Raw genomic sequence first — 17798 nt, 5'->3', positions numbered from 1 at the left:
TGCACAGCTCAAGCTGCTGCAAAACCCCCCTCAGCACAGCCAGCCCCAAGAAAACGTTCACCAAACAGAGTTCACATATCACCAGGGCTCTTCTGTTCAGATAAACTCATGCGTGAAAGCATCGCTCTCCAAAATCAGATGGGAAGCCTTCATACGTTAATTCCCCTCACTGCCATTTCCAGTGTTTTCCAGTTCTAGCATCAGCACGAAGCCACAAAGAACAAGGCTCCAAATGGGCACACGTGCTGCGCCACAGCCTCACACAAAATCCGTTCAACAGCTCAGATATCCTGATTTTTGCCCTATGTGCCATATAAGCCAGTTCTGGTGCTAGAAGACTCGATCCCACTATTCTCCATTACTCATCCCAAGCACTGTTTGGACTGCCTCTCAGGTTGGTTTTAGCCCGCATCACTTCTCCAGTCTTGTTCACCACGCAGACAGAAACTCTTTTCCCTGGGAGTCACTTCAGCTAAGGCAATCTGATGGTTAATCTTGCCTAACCTAAGACTCTGTCGCTACTCTAAAGTGTGGTCCCGTGTCATCCTCCAAACCACCAACTCCTGCCCACACCCCTGGGACAGTCCCTGCAACCACAGGGTTGTGCAGAGGGGCAGGGTCAACTGAAAACCACCCCTAGGGCAAAACCAAAAGCAATTCTTCTTCAGAAGGATCAGTTACGCTAAACTGTTAATATTGCAGTTAAACCAGCATAAGCCAACTCTGAAACCTTAAGAAATGTTTTCTTTTACGATACACCACAGCATTAAAAGGCTGGAATTTCTCCCCACTCCCACAAAAAGCAATCAGGTGTCCCTACAGCACAGCACACCTTTTTCTTCACATTTCAAACAGACTTAATTAGTGTCTCAAGAACACAATTTTTTCTCTGAGCAAAGTGACTTCACCCTTGGGGACACTTCCTATTCAGGAATCCAGATGATATGACCACACAGGTTCCCACAAGGTCCACAGAACCCTCCATCCTCAAATCAGGCCAACTCTTATTGAAAGAATGAAGTAAATGCCCACTGACACCAGCAAACGCGTAGCAGCTGTGAAAAAAAGCATCTGAAAATGTCAACTATTGCTGTTTGCTGGCAATAACTATGTTTGCAGGGACTGATCTTATTTCAGAGACTATGGTGAAAGACAGGCAGGGTGAACCAAGAGGAAAGTCACATTATTTTGGCCTCACTTGTAACTGCCTGGACACCACAAAGAAAACTGTCACCTCTCACTGACCACGCAAGTGGGGACGCTGGTGGCCTCACTGCTCAGACTGGTCTGTTGGCTATGGGGGCCAAGGCACCAGCGTGTTTGGAGACAGCCAGAAGAAGCTGACCTGATCTCCATTACCTTCTCCTGCAGAACTCATGAGCAGTATCTCCAGATCCAGGGGGAGGTCGCACTCCATGCAGAGGTACTGTGCAAACTGCTTCCAGATGGCAGGGTCAGCCTTCTCCAGCAGGTCAAGGAGCACTGAGACTCTTTCTTTGTGGTTGGTGATGCCATCCAGGCCGTCCAGGGCCCTTCCAGGAAGGAAGCGCCGGCAAGTCGTGAGCAGCCATTCGGGACGGTGACTGAGGAACTCCACTAGCTGGGGCCGGGCACTTGCTACGGCTGCTTCCAGATCCAGATCATCATTCTGAAGTGGGGGCTAGAGGGATGAAAGCAGAAAGGGTAGCAACGGGTATAGGAGCAAGAGCTGTTCACCCACACAAGTAAGCAGCCAGCACAACCCTTCATGACTCTATCTGCTCTTCTACCCCTTGGTCCAACCCAGCATTTCTTATCTGCCTTACTGTCACTGTGTCATTTGGCAAACCCCAGCCCAGGCATTACAGGGCAAGAGGACCACAGGGCTCATGTACAGAATGCCCAATGCAGTGGCATTGCAAGGGACAGCAGCAAACAACTGGAGCCAGTCTCTCTGGCATCAGCCAGGGAGCAGCTCTGTTGCTGTCTGCATCGCTGCAGTGGCCGCCTGCCAAGTGTAACATCTCAGGCATCTTCCACATGCAGCAGGACCTCTGGAGAGGTGTGAGACTCTAAGAGCAAGATATTTGCCTGCACAGAGGGCTCAGGCAGCTGTTCTTGCTGCTCATTTTGTGGGGATGAATATCTCATTTCTACTTTAGTGACAATGTCACTCTCCACTTCTGCTTCATTCCCACAACAAAGCCATGCACACACAGCCTCTTACCTGCATGGTTGTGTGGTCAGCCGCCTCTCACTTGTCCAATGCAAAGGTGGCTTCTGCTCCATACCCTGATGAAGAACTGAACTGCTAGCAGCAGCATTTCAGCACACAGTGATGCCCCAACACATGGTGCATGCCTCCATGCAGTCGTCTCGGTGCAGATGCCTAGGGATAATAAAAATGGAGTAAGAGTATAGATATGAAAGGGCATGAGCAAATTACACAGGTCCTAGATCTAGAAGCTCCGCCTTTGATCCTGGGGTCAGCTGTGGAGCTTTTCATCTCTAGGTAGCAACCTCAACTCAAACCAGCAGCAACCACAAAGTTTGGACATTTGAGGATCCGCTGCTGGTGTGATAAAAATGCAAGACTGAGCCTTGTGCCCTAAGATGTAAGTGACCAGCCTAGTTCAGCCAAAAGCTGGTAACACTGCTGAGTGGAAGCATCCTCTTGCGTAGAACCGTTTCACCTCCTAACGAGGCTGGTGCACACAGTGCCGTTCCCCAGTAACTGCCCGTTCCTGAGCAAACACCTTCCCAACCCAACAGTAGCGGCCACCCCACCACTACCAGGGTGGAGGGATGGGGGAGTCGTGCTGCGGAACCCACCTTCTCTTGTGTTCAGCCCTCACTCCCCAGACATGCTCTCCTCTGCACTGACCATTCAGGTATCTACGGTAAAGTGAGCAACAGGCCTTCGGGCTTTTTATTTTTGCCTTCTTCTTGACTTGGCCAAGGAGGAAAGTGGGAGATTTCTATGGAGCTGAGGGAAGAACTCAAAACAGAAGTGGAAGACACAAGGGCACTCTGATGGAAAGAACCAAGACCTTCCCATTTGCATGCAGACAACTCCTAATTCATCAGAAAGTCACGCTCGTGCTGGAGTGACCTCACCACAGAGCCATGCCGCTCCATGGGGCACACTGCATGGAGAGAACATCACTTCCTCACATCGCTGCTGGGCATGGCACGCACCAGAAGCTGAAGACAAAACAAAAAGCAGGTCCCAGGTTGGAGCACTGGACATAAAACCGCTCAAGATGTTTGTCTTGTTCACGTTTAAGAGGACACCCCTTCTCCCATAATCCAGCACCGGGCTCTGCCCTCTCTGCACTGCCTCTTTGAACAGCCTTGGATGTTTTGAGGCTGAGCCAAATTGATGCAGCAAAGGGATGTGACCTGACCAAGTGCTACAGCAGAGGACAGGACTGGAAGGACCAAATCAGTCTCTTCTGCTCCTGCACCCTAAAAGCCAAGCAGACATCTGATAAGAGAAAAGCTGGTGAAACTGTATGGTGTTTTACTAATCTCTGACCCTTCAGGTCAAAACCACGTCAAAGTTGGTTATTATGCAGCATCACCATATACTAAGACAGTATCACTGCAAGAAAGGCTCTACCCAGGTTCCATTCCAGATCAAGCTCTCAGGATGCGGTACATAAAAACTGAGGCAGCTTTGGGATCCAACAAAATGTGGCTAAAACCCCCACTTCAGAAAAATTCTCTAATGTCTCTCGTTCACTATTCTAACAAGAACAACAAAAAAGTTCCTGGTGAAACGTGGGCTTAACCAGGATCAGTTTTTTCCCCAGGCTATTTCCATGATGTCAAAAACTGAAACTCGGATCCTCCCTGGAAATGAACGTGCAAGTTTTCATTCTGAATGTTTTATTATGAAATTCACAGAATCCCAGACTGCTTGGGGTTGGAAGGGACCTCTGGAGATCATCTGATCCAACCCACCTGCTAAAGCAGGTTCACCAGAGCAGATCACACAGGATCACGTCCAGGTGGGTTTTGAATGTCTCCGGAGAAGGAGACTCCACAACCTCTCTGGGCAGCCTGTTCCAGGGCTCTGGCACCCTCAGAGTAAAGAAGTTTCTCCTCATACTCAGATGGAACCTCCTGTGCTTCAGTCTGTGCCCGTTGTCCCTCATCTTATCATTGGGCAGCACTGAAAGGAGTCTGGTCCATCCTCTTGACACCCACCCTTGAGATATTTATCAGTATTGATAAGATCCCCTCTCAATCTTCTCCAGGCTGAACAGACCCAGCTCTCTAAAATTTATTTTATATTATCAATTATACAAATAAAGAACGCTAATAGTAAACACATGCATTAAAAACAAAGGAAACAATGCTTCAGTTTACCAGAAAGCTTAAAAGCAAACACTTAAACATTTCAAATTTAAATAAACTGCAAAATAACAGGGCTTCATGCAGAACAAACATAATTTCCCAGTAGCCTGACCAGTCATTCTTTAGGGACTTTCATTTTACATTTCTCCATCCAAACCCCAGGAATCTGTAGATAGCAATGCTCTGACAATCAAGAACCAGCTACTTAATAACCCCATATTAAATAAATAAATAACCAGACCTGAATGCCAACAAAAACCAAAAACCACTCACGCAAAGATTAGACTCAAATGTACTAATGAAATACCCATATTCAAGAAGAAAACAACACTGAAAAGTTAGATGAAAGCTCAGGCAATACTGCACAGCTCCTGTACTACTGCTGCTCCGCTAAATAACACCATCAGAAACAACGGGCAGCGACCTACAGTAAAATGCCTCTGAGCTTGAAACAAAGCACAAAAACCTCTCAGGAAGACCCAGAAAACTTTTTGAGCCTTGACCCTTGCCCTCACCCTTCCAACAGAGAAACACCACTAAAACTCATTGCAAAAACACACCTTGTCTCCTCTCCCCAACTTGGCTTTGACGCCATTCCCAGCCATGAAAAATAAAACCGAAATGTGAAGCTCCCTGTTGCAAACCTCCCAACTTCTCACATGCTCCAAGGAAAACATACTACTTACTGAAAGTCCAGAAATAGAATGGGGGCACCAAAACAAAGGACAATGTCCACTGCCTTAATTTCTTCACTGGCTAACCCACGGCTCTCCCAAGGCACGCAGCCTCCCGGTGCCTTTTGGGACCGGGTAAGTGAAAGCGCAAAACGAAAGCAAAAAAAAGCCAGGAATTCCCCAACTGCAACTCATCTGCGGTAAAAACAGCAAGGTAAGCAAAAATGAGAACGGCAGAAGAGTGTTATCCTATTCCAAAACCTATGGCTAGATGATAATTTAGGCAAAGCTTTTGGGGAGCGGTCCAAAGAAATGGGACTGAGGGGCAAACACTCTCACTGGAGTGAACCCTGACTTGGTTGCAGTTAAAGTTCTTGTAATGCAAATATTTTGATTTATATGCACAGGTTTGATTATTCTGGGACACAACAATATATTTAGCATTTCCATTATATCTTAGAGGGAAAAAAAGCAACCTGCCTTTCCTTCGGAACAGGGACAAGGTTTAAGAGCGAACACAGTAGATGTGAATGACTTGAGGAAAAATCTCAGGTTTCTAGGTAGAACTACGTGCACAGAGATCTCCAGATCTAGTCAAATAGGGTGCAAGAAACAAGTATTGTTAATATTTCTCTAGATGCCAGAGAAGCTACATTGGAAAACCAGATGCAAACAGCAGCAGAATACAAGACAAGGCAAGATGGCACGGAGCGCTGTTTCAAAGTTTATCACAAAAAAATGAAGAAATAACTAGGTCCAGTGACACCCACATCTCCAGGTAGAAATGCTTCCTCTGGTCGTCTTACATCAAGCACGGCGCAGGGGTTGGGGGGAGCTCTGAGATAACTGGAGATGGACGGAAGGGACCGGGGGTGACGAGGAGCAGCTGGGGGGTGACGAGGAGCAGCTGGGGGGTGACGAGGAGCAGCTGGGGGGTGACGAGGAGCAGCTGGGGGGTGACGAGGAGCAGCTGGGGGGTGACGAGGAGCAGCCACAGCCTGCCCCATTTTGCCACCATCCCTGCCCAGCTCTGGCTCCCCACACCTCCCACTGGTGTTTCCACCAGACCAGAAGCTCTCGCAGCACTACCAACACAATCCCTTTATGGCCAAACTAGCAGTTCTGTGCCTAAAAATCCCCCCATCTCATCCTTGACAGCCTCCCATACGTCGCCCTGGCCTGTAAAAGCTGCGATATTGGTTTGCCCCCAGCAACGCTTCTGACAGTAGACTTGAATATGGGTATGCAAGGGGTGCAGCCAGGCGCCCCGTGCCTCCCAAATCTAAATCCTCATGGGGTGTCCCAGCACGACGTCCCTGCCCCGGGCAGGGTGGAGGGGCAAGGCAGGACACCTTCCCTCCCTGTCCCCGCCCGGGGTGACCTGCCCGAAGTACTCACCCGGCCGGCTGTCCGTCCTGGCGCTTTACCATAGCAGCGGCCGCGGCTGCTCAGGCTCGCCCCGCCGCGGCCGCCTCGAAAACGAAAGCGCCCGGCGAGGAAGCGGCTTTTCCGGGAAAGCATGTGGTAGGGCGGCGCTGGCTCCGCGCCAGGCTCGACGAGGCGCGATCCCTGCCCGGCGCCCGGCGGGGGCTGCGCCGCCATTTTGCGGAGGGGCTCGCGGCGAGGGGCCCCGCAGCGCCCGGCGGGGGCTGCGCCGCCATTTTGCGGAGGGGCTCGCGGCGAGGGGCCCCGCAGCGCCCGGCGGGGGCTGCGCCGCCATTTCGCGTTGGGGATGGAGCCCAAGCGGGAGGCTGCGCAGGACCCTCTGGCCACCTCCCTGCTTCTTCCCCCCTTCAGCAGTTCCTGCTCCCCCATGCAAGGGGGGCTCGTTACCACTAAATGTCCCCAGCAGACAGCTTGCCCCCAGCAGGGTAGGGCACCTCCAAGGCAGGAAAACAAAAAAAACACCAAACCAAAAAATAGGCTTTTTTTTTTTTTAAATCCCATTTCTTTTTTTATTAATGCTCATTACTCTAGTGGGATGACATTCAGGAGGACCAAAGGCTTGGCAGAAGGAGGTCCCATGGTCTTCAGCAGGCGTTGCCACACAGGGAGAGAAAATGTCACCTCAGCATTGGTGGCTTTTAGAGCAGGAGGGAACAGGGACAAGCTGTCAGAGGCAGCGATGGGAACAAGGTGGGAAGGAAAGTATAAAGTCACCCACTACACTAGGGCTTATTCAAGGCCACACGACGGTGTCACGCGTTTCATGCCCCTTGGCTCCTGCTGTGTCCTGGACACGGCTGGTTGAGGATCAGCAAGATAAACCTTCCTTGGCTGCCATGAAGCACCCCTAAAGTCAGCCCACTCACTGTGCCCTGACCTTCTCCACCAGCCTTGGCCTCATGGCCACTGAAAAGGTGTTAAACCGAGCAGTTGTGAGGAGCAAGGAAGAGCTGGGGGAGCTCAGTGGCCTCTGGTAGTGAGGGGAACATCCGTGGCAATGGGGAGGGAGCAGCCACCATGCCCGGGGAGCCCAAGGAGGTGGGTCCGTTCTGCTACCAGCCCCACAGGGCTCTCCGTGGAAGCCCCAACTTTATGTATGGGGTGAGAACATCATCCTCTGCCTTCGTTAATGGTATCACCATTACAATCTTAGATTTGTTGCCCAAGATCTCATGCAAGTGAAAAGACAAAGTTAAAAAAGGGAAGCATTAATTGGTACAGGAAAATAACTGAACCACTTCAGATAAGTTATTGCATTGTAGTAGGAAGGAACAGGAACCTGCTGTCTGACTAGACACACTTTCTCTTATAATCTCTTTGGCTTCCTTATTATTTTGATTGCTCTTCTCAAGTTTGTTCCCACTGTCTAAACAACCTGGAAAACAACTGGCCTAGAGCTCTACACAGAGTCTGCAGAATGTGTAAAGAAAGGACCCAGGGCACAGGATCTCACCATCATTTTACTGCACTGTAAATTCACATCCCATTTACTTTCTTCGGCCATACAGAGGTCTTTAGGTTAACTGGTTGTGAGCTTACTTGGAGTTTGGTAATGTCATTTGAGTTGCTGAAGTCTGTCAAAATCAGGATCTTCTCGGCTCATGGTAGAAACAAAAACCCAGGATCAGCACAAAAAAGTGCTGCATTTCCAAAATGTAGCAAGAGATGCCAAAAGGTAAGCAAAGCCCATTTCTGCTACCTCCCAGGAATGCTAACCCATGCACCTCAAGTGTCCAGCCCTTACTCTTAAACACACAAGTCCTTTAAAGATCCTGAAAAAGCAGCATGCATAGAGATGTAGACTTTGAGATCTTTGTAGCGGAAAGGCTTTGTGGAAGTACAACTGCACAGAAACTGGAACATTTCTCAGGAAAATAAAATTCAACCGCAGCAGATTTAAATCAGCTCATCTTTGAATTGTTTCATGAACAACCTTTCTGTTTGTATGCAAGTTGTGTAATCTTTTTTGAAGAAAATCAAGAAGCAAATGATTTGGGAAGCTAAAGTCAAGTTGTACAATTGCATATCCCTAAAAAGGGAGAAGAAAAAAAACAAAGTATTTTATTAGTTTATGCCACACTCCCAAGAAGGGCTTTGAGAGTCAGGTATGTCTGAACTCTGCTTACCTTTCTTGTGATGATCTCAGGATTTCTGATATCAAATAGATGAAGCCCTTTGCTGTTCATCAGTGAAGTCAAAGCTGGTTCAATCCCTATAGAACCAGTAAACCCATCCAGTTACAGCTGTGGCTGTCCTGCCTTGCTGCTCACCAGGTACTGCCACCTTGTCTGCCTGTGGCCAAAAGCTAATTGTGCCCCAACACCCCACGACCTTCGGCCTGATGGAAAACTCACTTTTCCTTTGTCCCAGCCATTGACAAAGGGTTCCCCATTCCCTGAGTTCCCCTGAGTGAACTCAGCAGAAATTCACATCAGTAATGTGGTTCCAACCCCCACCAGCTGTCAGGGTTATTGAGAGGGTTTTTTTAGTGCTTTGGTTTAGGAGATCTGATGTTAGATGCCTTATGGAAGTATGTTGGCACTTCCCCGAAGGGAAAACTCACTTGAAATGACTTCCGGGATCCCAACAACTGAAATCACTGTCTGCAGGAAGTTTCTTATGGATGAGTCATTCTGAAAGCCAGAAAAACCATACAAAAAGGTTTTAAAGACGTCATTTAGCCACAAATGGCCTAGAGTATACTTTCTTAGGACTTACCCTATTTGGATCAGCTGCACATTCAAAGACTTTAAACTCTATCCTAAAGTGAAGAAAAAAAGGGAGGAAAAAAAGGTCAGTAAGAGCTGCAGAGATCCTCTTTTAGTGCTGCTCTCAGACATGGGTTAAAAGAGCCAATGAAACCCACAAGAGAGCATGGTACCAACCTGGAGTCCAAAGGGTGCAAAATTAGTTTCTTTTCCGCATAGGCAGCTTGGATGGTGACCGTGATTTCCTGCACAAAGAGGAACAGCAGAGGTGAGATGTGGCTCCCCTTGCCTTCTGGCAGGGAGTTGCATTTGGAAATTCTGGTTTCCTTTCTGTGACCCAGAGTTCAACATCTTTCTGGCTTTACCTCCAGATTACTAGAGAAGGTCAGCATTTTACTCCTCTATTTGCACACATCCAACTCCCACCTGCTGCCCGCAGCCTCAGCCTGTGGGGCTCTAGACTGGCTCATCTGCAGGACTGATGCTTTTGCCGTTTTGTGAACCAAATCCTGCATACGGAAGGAAATGGTTCCGTAGGGTTGAGACCATCTGTCTCAACATGAAAGATCATCAGATGTGGAGAGGCCAGCCCCAGGGCGGCCAGGGCTACCACAAGTAGTCTTACCATAGTGTTTTCATTTATAACCAAATTTTAAAAGAAAACTATCTCCGAATTCTGACCATTTAGACTCATTTGCTTGTATGCGAACATTTGTTGAAAGGGACATTTTGTGATCCCGTTGCAGGTTACAGCCAGGGGCCTGGCAGGCCAGGAGCTCCCAAGAGCCACATTTGTAGGGACCACTTCTAGTTCAGTGCTTCTGCAGTCCTCCCAGAAATTTGTTTCAACATACCACTTGGAACACAAAATCAGACGTGCATTTTTCCTCGTAACACCCTGCTAATGTGGAACACTTGCAGAGAGCAGAAGGGAATTATTCTTGATTACAGTTTAACCCTTTAAATTAAAGAGTCTGGTCTACCCTCAGGCAGGGATTTGCTCTCGTGCAGTGTTTAGTGTTAGTACCAGCCCATAATTACAAGGCTGGACAAACATACTGCTTTCTTGTGATGTTACCCGTGACAGCAAGACTGTTGGCATTTCTTTTTTCTGCCTCCTTAGATTCAGTATAAAGCAGTTTGAGGTAAAACACAGTATAAGAAGGAACTTTCATACATAGAGGAAAAGGTTATATTTTGAACTTTGCATTCTTCAGAGCTGTATCTTCATTTCAGAGACAACCATCCTCTAAGTGGAGGCCAGAGCTAGAATTTGGGAACAAGGAGATTTCAAAATAAATACATTCCAGTGGTGCCTTCTTTCTCTCCTAAAATACCTCACCTAAAGGAGTTTCACTGTGTCCAATACAGGTTATCAGGGGCTCATCAGAGCTTTCTGGTGCTTGCACACCAGTGATGGGCTGGTCTAATAGAGGTGTTGAGCCAACACAGTCACCATTATTCCCAGCCCCAAATGTTGAGGGCAGAGGTGGGAGTGTTAAAAGGAACCGATACACCTTCTCCACCTCCCATGGTTAAGCCATCACCCCCTTCCCAAAGGGCTCCCTACCATTATGGTCCCTGAGCACCAGGAGTGGTCCAGATTCAGGACAGAGCCTGGCCTGAGGTCTTCACACTCAGGAGAAGCAAGAACTGACCGTTTCCATGTAGAGAACCATCACCGACTCTTCTCCCGGGGGAAAGATGCTGACTTCCACTGCTACCAAGGACTTCACAATTGTCCCTTCAGGCTGAAGAGAGATTTGCGGATGGGCAAGACTCCACACCTTGGCCACAGAGTCATTATAGGAGGTGCCTTGAAAAATCTGGTCAAGGAAGGACAAACAGAAGAGTCAAGCTTTTTCCGTGGCACATCCCAATTTCAAGCCAACTTGCTACACAGCTGCATCCCTTTTGTAGTCCCCAGTTCCTCCTCCCATTCACGCAAGCCCAATAACTCATCTGGGTTTCAGGGAAGCACAGTGGTTTCTCTGGCAGTCCCTGGTTTTCCCCATCAGGCCCACCCAAGACTCTCATTGAGGGAAGGACATGAGATGTTACAATGCAACAGAATCCATTTGAAAAGTTCCTCGTTTGACACAAAATACAGTTACCATCTGTACCGCCTTCCTCTGTGTTTCCGTGTCTTCCATTTCAAACAGCTCCTTCAGAAACAGGTTGCAGAAAAGTGAAAGAGGAGATTATGGTTAACCTTGGTGGCCCATCCAGCCCTGCTGATGTATGGCTTGTGGCCAGCTCAGAGGCATGGCTGAGTTCCTCCCGAGTTCACCCCCTTTCTATCTCAGTAATCCCACAGAAAATCATGTCACTTTACAACTCAGAAGACAAGTTTTCTCTTAGCCGGTGTTATCGCTCTAAGGGATAACGCTACCTGACAGCAAAGACTTGCTAAAAAGGTATCAATTTCTGACCAGGATCACATGTTGTGACTAACCGTAGACTTATATCTTCTACAGAAACTAGCCCTCACCAAAAAACAGTATTTAGATGACCTTTTAATTTTTTTTTTTTCATCTCTCCCTAGAATATGATATATGAGGTAAGGAGGGAACCACCCCTAAATAGTCACCTGCAACTTCTCCCCTCTGATGGTCAACACCAGGCGCTTATCTAAGAAAGCTGCCGAGGCCAGAGAGTTGAGGATGTGTTCGGACAGCCAGAAGTACAGCATTCGGGACTCGGTCAGCAGTGATGGGGAGAAAACAGAGTCACTGAAGACATCAGAGTAGTTCTTGTACATGACAAGGCCCTTTAAAGGAAAACAAGTGTGTTGGGGACAACAAGCAGCAGGGAGACAGGACAAAAATGCCAATACCTGTATTTTCATTGCAAGGCAAAGGCCTGGCTGGGCTTGGAGCAGAGGACAAGCTGCTTGGCTAAATGAAAGGCTGGCATCAGACCATGCTGCACGTGTACCTTTGGCTGCCCGTGTTACTTTACCTTGTGATGAGATTCTAGGTAATTTGCTTTTATTAAAGGCACTGATGCAAGGGAGATGTCAAGTCTGATAGTCTCATCCTGGACAAAATTTGCTGCAGGAAGAAAACACAAAAACCTCACACCAGAAATATGACCCGAAGCAGAGCTCACAACAGTTGATTTTAGGACTTGCTGCAGAAGGTGACTGATGGTTATAAGAGGACACAGGGATGGTACTGGAGAGTCCTGCTCCTTTGGGTGCTTGTCCTGGTCCTGCTACTGCTCTCTGACTCTGTTTCTCCACCGGGAAATGGGGGGGAATTACTCTCAGTTTTACATTCACTGAGGTTTGGGACTGGGAACCATGGGAGAATCTGCAGCAGGTAGATACAGGTGCTGTAGTGTCTCAGCCCCAACACTCCAATGCTCCTGTTCTAGCTAACATCAGTCCTTCTGCAGCTATCCTGCACCTCTGGTCATTACATAATGAAGGAGAACTAGCTTATGAACTGAAAAGCATCTTTCAACCAGTGGAATCACCCTTAAAAATCAACCTGATGCAGAAAATTCAAAACATAACATTGCTAAGGTTTATTTTACTGTTGCCTGAGGGCTTGGGATCCCATACACATTTCTGAAGGACGTTTTTGATAGATGTGGCTACTGCCCTACAGGGGCTCAAATGTTAAAAGTTGCACATTAAAAAGGAAAGTAGAAAATAAAACAGGATACTTACCTGCTAAATCATGTACAAAATTTGCTAGCACCTGGGCAAGAAAATTTATTTCATTGCACACCTGCAAGAGGAAAAGAGGGGAAAAAATGAAGGTGGAGGATAAGATTTTAGATTGTGGAACGGAGCTGGGCCTCCTTGTGAGATCTGGGGGCTGTTGGTCAGAGTCTGGCACCAGAGGTCCCACTGTCAGCCCAACCTCTTGCCTTGTCCAAGCTGGTTTTTTTGTGGATTCTATTTATTTGCCGTATTTTTCACAAGAACTAGAATTACACTGCTGTTATCTTGTGGGCATATGTGAGCAGAGGAGTATGTAGCAGACAAACCAACCTATCCTCTGTCCACAGGCAGTGGCTGATCTTACCTCGTTCTTGAGAACAAACTTCAAAGTGAAGGAGATGAAGTCTGTGAAGAGCTGCTTCAGCCAACCCGGCCTGCACAAGACAGGGAAAATGGTCAGGAACCACCCACCAATCCCCATGGTGGGCGATGCTCAGGCTGAAGCGCTCGGGGACCAGCAGCTAGGCAAGTGAAGCCCGATTTTGAAGGGGGACAGACTCACTCCTTGTCTCCATGGAGGTGAAGCATCAGTTTGTGGAAAGTCAGGTAGCAGTCTGAGGCATCAGCAGCCACTTGGTCCTTCTGGCACACTGCATGGGATGAAAGAATAAAGAAAAAAATAGCTAATTTGCTACCGAGATGAGGAAGACGAGTACACTTCGCAGACGCTGCAGACCTGGAGCAGGGCATTGCTGCAGAGGGGCAGCCAGAGCTGCCCACACCTCCCAGGGGATGAATCCTAAAGACTCAGGACCCTGCAAAGTCAGGGCAGATGGGGCTACCTTGTGCCTGGATGGAGGGTTTCTGCTCACAGCTCCAGCCAAGCTAGCTTACCAGACACCTTTCTTCATGCTTCATTCAGATACCTGCCTGCTTAACTAGCTGCTTTTGTCAGGGACTTGGCTGTCCCCTGACATCACCCAGGAGAACTTGGGCAGTATGTGCAACCCACAAACTAGAGCGTGGAGGGAATTAAGTTGTATTGCAAAAAGCTTGGAAATTGCAAAATACCATCACTGAGAGCTGCGTGCTGCTCTTTCCCTAGGAGCTTACCAGAAAAATGCATTTTGAGGCAGGAAAATGTATTTTGAGGCACATGTGATACTCCATATCCCTCTCATCCCTTACGGGAGGTGGAGGAGTGTAGTTTGCCTCTGCTTCTTTCTAGTCTAAGTCTATTGACTTTCTCGAGGAAGAGGGTTCATTTCCGAGAACACAGCTTGGGCCTGACCTGGAGACAGCTGGAAAAGTGGACTATCGTGACATTCAGACCTCCTTCACCAAAGCCCCCATTTGGCTCACTCTTTTGAAACATCACCATGTTTTTTTTCAAGTCATCCTGAAGAGCAGGAGATGAAAAGCAAGTCGTAAAGACAGTCTGGAAGGACAGACTGTTCTTTGCTAGCCGCTGGTGTAAATCAGCATTATTTTGCTAGAATGATTTGTACCAGCTTCCTCTGCTTGGTGTGTTAAAACTTTGAAGGCTTCAAAGGCTACGTTGTCGCCTATCCTGTGTGCACAGGGTGGCAGAGACCCCCTTCCAGCCAGTGGATGCTCTCAGACACCCCCAGAGGCGAGCTTTGTGCTCGCTGCCTCCCGCCAGATCCGTCCTGCTGCTCTGCAGGAAGCATGCACACATAGACCCCGGCAGCTAGTGGTCCCCGGCTGGTACTTACTCAGTTTAATGTTTATCTGGAGGTCAATGGAAGACTCGATTTCAAAATCAACGGAATGAAAAAGCTGCAAACTGTAATGGCAGAAGAGAGGACATTTAGTGATCCATGCTGGGAGAAGTTTCTGGACTGAATATCACTGCACGGTGGGTTTTACAACACCTCTCATATCGGTCCTTGCACTGCAGTGTGCAAAACCCCAGCACGCAGCAGCCCATCTCAAATACTCTGTCTTTAAGTCACTGCAAACCAGCAACTTAGCAGCACTTCAGAGAATGGTACCATTAAACCCCTTTTTTCCCCCACTCAAAGCGTATAGAGCAACAAAGGGGAGCTAAGAAGACAACTTGTACGCTTTGGCCATCTGGTCTCCTTATGCAAGGGGTGATGATGAGGACAGAAAGGCAGAAAGCAAGATGAGAAGAGCAGCAATGGGGTTAAGCAGCACTGCGGCATATCGAATCTTGCCTTGCTCAGACAATGAGCGACGCTGCCATCGCTAGAGAGCCAGAGGAGTGCAGCCGCTCCACATCTACTCGCACAGGGAGACAGTCCTGCCCGTGGGCAGCAGCAGGAGCTGGGGCTGTGGTGCTCAGCAGCAGCCAGTCCCCAGGTACTTACAACCAGGCTCCGGCATAGCCATATGTCAGGGTCCCTTTGAAGAAGGCCGTCACGTTTTTAATGGCAATGTGAATGGCATCATTCTCCTTGAGCTCCACCTCACTCTGCTCTATGGACAAGTCATTGACCTGGATGCTAGAAACAGTAAAAACACAGTTTGTCCCCAGCCCCGGGTCTGTTTTTTGTGATCAGGTGAGACAGGTTTGCTCCTGAGGACATGGGGTGTCTGAGGGCTTGTGCCAACACTGGACTGCGGAGCTTTTGGAAATCAAAGGGGCCACGCACCAGGACAACGGTGCTTTTGCTCAACCTTGGTGCACTGCTCCTCCCCTGCGATGTTTGGATATAAGACAGGAGAGGATGCTTCAAGCAGGAAACAGAGCAATGCACTGCAGAAACAGCCCCGTTTTATTGCAGCACTCTGTGTCAGCCACAGCAGGAAATCCACCCCGCGTTCGCATTGTTGAATTTGTTGTCCCCAAGTACAAGTTGGCAACACAGCAAAACCATGCCTTGTTTGTGACAAAGTGTGGCCAAGTGACATCCCGCTGACAAGGGTGGCTCCAGCAGCCCTGGCTGGGTCCTCTCTGCCACTCGACATGCCACGGGCACCATCTGTTGGTGACAGACCCCAGGAGCTCCAGCCTGCAGGGACAGAGCTCCCCATCCCCATTGTCAGAGATGTGCTCTGCACGCTGCCTCGCTGTCTGCCTACCGAGCTGGAAAAGCTCTTAAATAATACATCAGCAGCCTAAACCCTAATGTGCAAATTGTCTGCAAGGCAGAGATCAGAAAATGTGTCTGCCCTGGTCCAGACCTTTGTTTTGACCAGGAACTGCTGGATCAAAGGTCCCTCCAAGGCCAGTTTCTGCTCCACTCCCTGAGCCCATACCTGCCCTGGCAGAGACACACAGAGATACTTACTCGGTCAGCTTGTAAGCCACCTTGCCAAGGAGCCGCATGGACCTTTCCCCAGTGATATTTGGGAATCTGGCATTTCTGAATGCCGTCCGAATGACCTGCGCTGTTTCCTGGTTCACTGTCAGTGGGAGAAAAGGACAAAGATACCAAACTGCAATCTCTCCCACCTGCAAAGTCAGGTCTGCACCCTGGATTAAAGCACTGTGGAAGAGTTTTATCCAAGGCATCTCCATTAGATTAAGGAATCACTAGAAGTAGCTTCAGAGTAAATTAAAAAAGAAAAAAAAATCCCTAACTTCAAGCAGCTGATGGCAGCTGGGGACAGCAGCGTGTGTGGCTCAACAGTCACCACCAGGATGGTTCCCAGGGAATCAAGCTGAGCTTTGACACACCTCACCTGCACCTTAGGGGCAGATTTTGGAAAGGTCAAGGCTGTGCTTGTCCTTACACCACACAAGCTGTTGATTTTCCCCAGTGCTTTATTTATTCTGTTGCCGCTTGCTTGTCTTGCAGTCAGCTGTTGGGTCTCCATGGGAAAACTCCTGAGACTCAAGTTTCTGTACTCATTTTCGTAACATCATCCAGCACATTCCAGCCTCAGGCACACACTTGTAGAGGACTTTTTCCTTCTAGAAATACCCTCTCTTAGTTTAGTCCAGCACCCTCATCTGCCTGTACCACTATCAAAGGGGATAGGACAGAGCTGTTCCTACCCTTTGCAGATGCAATAGTTATTCTTTCCCACTCACAGAGCCCCCAAATCCTTGCAAATAAACCCACAGCAGCAGAGAAACCCCATTTCTCCCCTTCTGTACACCAGCCCCAAGAGATGAGATTGCAGCAAGGTGAGAAACCAAACACTCATTTGCTCTGGCTGTTCCATCACACCAACCCCCAACAAGAAACATCGTTAAAACTGTGCTGAGGCATTGGGGGCTGGTTTCTGGCTTCTCTGAGAAGTTGTGTGTATTCAGTTCAGGTGCCCATGGTTTAACCCGTGCTCCCAGGCAGATAATAGTACATCTTACTAAATAAATGGTTTCCATAAGCTCCAGGGAAGCAAGAAACCCCCTCACTTGGCTGATCTATCACTAACTTCTTCTGATGAAGAGAGGGGAAACACAGCCCCATACAGCAGGCACTTACACAGCAATGCCGCAGGCTTGGTCATCCTGCAGACAATCCCCGTGACGCTGTAAGGGAAGGGCCCAAACTCACAGGCTGCTGACACTTGGGTGAGCATTAGCAAGATCCTGAAGGTCCCCGGCCTCATCCCGCCAGCCCAGAGCATCCTCAGCCAGCACAGAGAGCGTCGATGAGCCCAACTGCTTCTCGACCGTGGCAAAGGCTGCTTTCATACCTCCAAGCAGACCTCGTCCAAAGCAGGACATGACCTGCTTCCTCCACTTATCAAAACTCATCACACACTTCCTAATCTTCCTATAGTTTCCTTAACACTCTTCAAGTCGCACACTGCCTTCCTCCCAGGCACTCTGGCTGCAGACCTTGGCGCTCCTGCCAAGACTGCTTTTGACTCAGGACACGTATGCATCGAGGCGGGTGGAGAAAACTGGAAGGGGATGGAGATCAAGAGGGGATGAAGTTGAGGGAGCAACCCCATGCTCTGCCTCCAGCCAGTTCATCATTTTCTGTTCACACAGAAATATTCCATATTTTTGCA

The 17798-nt window shown here is 48.6% G+C and overlaps 2 protein-coding genes across 2 annotated transcripts in view; both read right to left on the bottom strand.

Annotated features, from left to right (window-relative positions):
- NLRC5 (NLR family CARD domain containing 5) overlaps positions 1-2288 on the bottom strand; it is a 39746-nt gene extending 37458 nt beyond the window's left edge. The window contains exons 1-2 of the mRNA XM_065640921.1: positions 2207-2288; positions 1360-1660 (exon numbers count right to left, since the gene is read on the bottom strand). Of these exons, the coding sequence (XP_065496993.1) occupies positions 1360-1660; positions 2207-2212 (307 nt within the window). The 5' untranslated portion in view covers positions 2213-2288. The remainder of the gene's footprint in view (positions 1-1359; positions 1661-2206) is intronic.
- Positions 2289-8367: 6079 nt separating this feature from the next.
- On the bottom strand, positions 8368-17408 carry CETP (cholesteryl ester transfer protein). Its single transcript, XM_065641228.1, has 16 exons — positions 17264-17408; positions 16121-16235; positions 15197-15331; positions 14579-14649; positions 13405-13492; positions 13207-13276; positions 12846-12906; positions 12131-12222; positions 11760-11939; positions 11284-11334; positions 10828-10995; positions 9347-9414; positions 9180-9222; positions 9025-9094; positions 8588-8673; positions 8368-8490 (listed from the first exon to the last, which is right to left on the bottom strand). The coding sequence occupies exons 1-16, from the start codon at positions 17406-17408 to the stop codon at positions 8368-8370; spliced, it is 1566 nt and encodes a 521-aa protein (XP_065497300.1).
- Positions 17409-17798: the final 390 nt, after the last annotated feature.

The sequence above is a fragment of the Caloenas nicobarica genome, chromosome 9, assembly GCF_036013445.1.
Source record: "Caloenas nicobarica isolate bCalNic1 chromosome 9, bCalNic1.hap1, whole genome shotgun sequence".
NCBI lineage: Eukaryota > Metazoa > Chordata > Aves > Columbiformes > Columbidae > Caloenas > Caloenas nicobarica.
This window is presented reverse-complemented; position numbering and strand designations above follow the sequence as displayed.